Source organism: Aedes albopictus, chromosome 3 (assembly GCF_035046485.1).
Source record: "Aedes albopictus strain Foshan chromosome 3, AalbF5, whole genome shotgun sequence".
NCBI lineage: Eukaryota > Metazoa > Arthropoda > Insecta > Diptera > Culicidae > Aedes > Aedes albopictus.
This window is the reverse complement of record NC_085138.1, coordinates 276,874,388-276,877,074: the sequence shown is the minus strand read 5'-3', so window position 1 is coordinate 276,877,074 and position 2,687 is coordinate 276,874,388. Positions and strand designations below refer to the sequence as shown.

The window sequence follows — 2,687 nt, the reverse complement described above, 5'->3', positions numbered from 1 at the left end:
ATGAGGTTCGAAATCACTCTAGTATTTCAATATGATATCCTAGAGTTGGATTTAATAAACGAAACTTTGATGAGAATGCTATTTTTCAATAAAATATACGATTTATTAAAATTGAGCTATCAATTCCTTAAGTCATCGCCTACCTTTAGGCGTTATTCGCGGTTTGGAGGATTTTAATCCTAAAATAACTCATAAAGTACATAACTTGTAAGAATTTGGATAACATATTCGAAATCAGCGACCCCGATTTTAGTAAGTAAGTGTATTTTCAACACAAACAAACATTGATCACTGACCTGATCAATGTTACCCCAAATCAACAAAATCTAAAATTCAAATAAAAAGCCTATTTAAACATGTTTTAAAGTTTTACAATATTTTTTCGAGTAGCTTAGCACATACTCAGAGGACCAGTACTTGTTTTAAAAATACACAACATGCAACGTTTGTGTACGGTAGCGGACTGTATTGACCACGACGACGGAACAACTTAACTGAGCGGAACCACGGGGAATTTCGGAGGAATTTTTTTGTCTTCACTTAAAGATACTTAGCTTGATTTTAACAACTATATTCACTTTTCCTCTACATAGTAATTTAATTTGACTTTGAATAATTAACAAAAAAAACGAGTATATAAACCGTTCGCGACGAACGCCAATTCAATTCTGAAAATTTTTCTCGTTGCACGCTTCGTGCGCGCCAAATCCTCTCATCGACCGCGCGCCCTTGGCGCGTCGGGCGCGTTGAATCCATCTCCCTCTCTCGTCGGTTGTGACTCGATGCGTTGCAAAATCCATCGCAGCAATCGGGTAGTAAATCACGTTGAAAAAATTCTTCGAGCTGTCAGGATGCAGCCCGAACATCCACCCCCCGGCGGTGAATCAAGCTGTAGAATTACCCAGGATTGGAAGCGGGGCCAGCTTGTGAATTGGCCGCCGAAGTATTCCGGATCGAGTCCGGAGATCGACAACCCGGGTGAAGCCATCCGCTCCAGGAAAAACCTTATCGACGACTCCAATCTTCCAGACTTGTGGCGGTAAGTTATCTTCTTTGATCATCACCACCATTTCAGGCTGAACGTTGGCAGTCTTCCTGGTCCACTTTGTTCGTACCTGAAGTTCCACCAGGTACTCACGATATCAACGATTCCAAAAGTTGTCTCGTAGAAGTTGCACGTACTGCCAGCGGGACAGCCTGTTGACTGGTACCTCCTCGTACGTGGGTTCAGGAATTGCGGTCAATGGCCGATCAACCAAAAAATGACCCGGAGTTAGGGGTTCCGGATCCATGCCATCTTCCGAGTGGGCGTAAAGAGGCCGCGAATTAAGGAGGGCCTCGATTTGACAGAGTAGCGTTGAAAACTCCATCATATTCAGAGAAGCGGTGTTGCAAGTTTTCTTCAGGACGGATTTTGTGCTCTTTACACCTGCTTCCCAAAGGCCACCCATATGAGGTGCGCCTGGGGGAATCATCTTCCAACGAATCTCCCTTGGTTGGCAAAATTCAAAAATCTTTCTTTCTGTTGCTTGCTCCTTAAACAGGTTGAACAACTCGTGCAATTCCTTCTTGGCCCCTACGAAATTGGTCCCGTTGTCAGAACACAGCTCTTCCGGGACGCCACGACGGGACACGAATCTGTGCAGCGCAGCGATGAATGCTTCAGACGTCAAGTTCTCAACTGCCTCGAGGTGGATCCCCTTGGTCACCATGCAGAAGAAAACGCAAACATACCCTTTTACCGGAGCAGCCTTCCTACCAGTTTGCTTAATGAAGAAAGGGCCGGCAAAGTCCAATCCCACCCTTTGGAACGCGGGAGCTCGATCACAACGGCTTGAGGGAAGATCTCCCATGCGCTGGTCAGCTGTAGTGGGATTCACCTTGAAGCAGCGAACGCAGCTGCGAGTAACTTTGCGCACCGCAGAGCGACCGTGCAAAATCCAAACTTGTCTGCGCAAAGTTGCCAATAATGCGGAAGGTCCAATATGCAAATTTTCGCGGTGGACACATCGGATGTAACTTTCAACCACGGCGTTCCGGTGAGGCAGAATCCATGGATGTTTGGTGAGATACGGCAGAGTTGAGTGGCGCAGACGACCACCCACACGCAGGACTCCATCGTCGAAATAGGGGTTCAAACTCTTAAGATTTTTAGGAGACTCACCTGACTTCATCTTGGCAATTTCCTGGGCAAATTCTTGACGCTGCACTACCCGTACTATTACCTTCATAGCAGCTTGCATCTCGGTTATCGTTGGAAATGTTGATACCACCCGTTTCTCCTTGCTTTCTTTACAGTTCCCGCAGAAGCGCAGCACGTAAGCCACCACTCGCTGCAGCTTGCGGAAATTCTCGAACTTCTCGAACACAGGCAGCACTTCAGGCTCCACCATAGCGCTTGCGACTACAGTAGGCTTGAGCTCAGGAACGTCTTCGTCAGGCAACGGTGCCGGAATGTTCATATCATAGTTTTCACTTTTCAAGAACGCTGGACCATTCCACCAAAGATCACTACTGGCTAGCTCTTCGGCGGAACGGCCGCGGGACACAATGTCAGCGGATTGTCTGCAGTGTTCACATACCGCCACTCAAAGTCATTTCCGTTAGAGGTAATTTCACACACTCTGTTTCTTACAAACACTTCTAACTGTTCGGGTTTCTTCTTCAGCCACGCAAGCACAATTTGA

General features: G+C 46.4%; 1 protein-coding gene across 1 annotated transcript; it reads left to right on the top strand.

Annotated features, from left to right (window-relative positions):
* The first annotated feature begins 629 nt into the window (after positions 1 to 629).
* LOC134291190 (uncharacterized) lies at positions 630 to 2,396 on the top strand. The gene is made up of 2 exons (XM_062858637.1): positions 630 to 1,039; positions 1,545 to 2,396. Exons 1-2 carry the CDS (start codon positions 783 to 785, stop codon positions 2,017 to 2,019), a joined length of 732 nt encoding a protein of 243 aa, XP_062714621.1. The 5' UTR covers positions 630 to 782; the 3' UTR covers positions 2,020 to 2,396.
* The last annotated feature ends 291 nt before the right edge of the window (positions 2,397 to 2,687 follow it).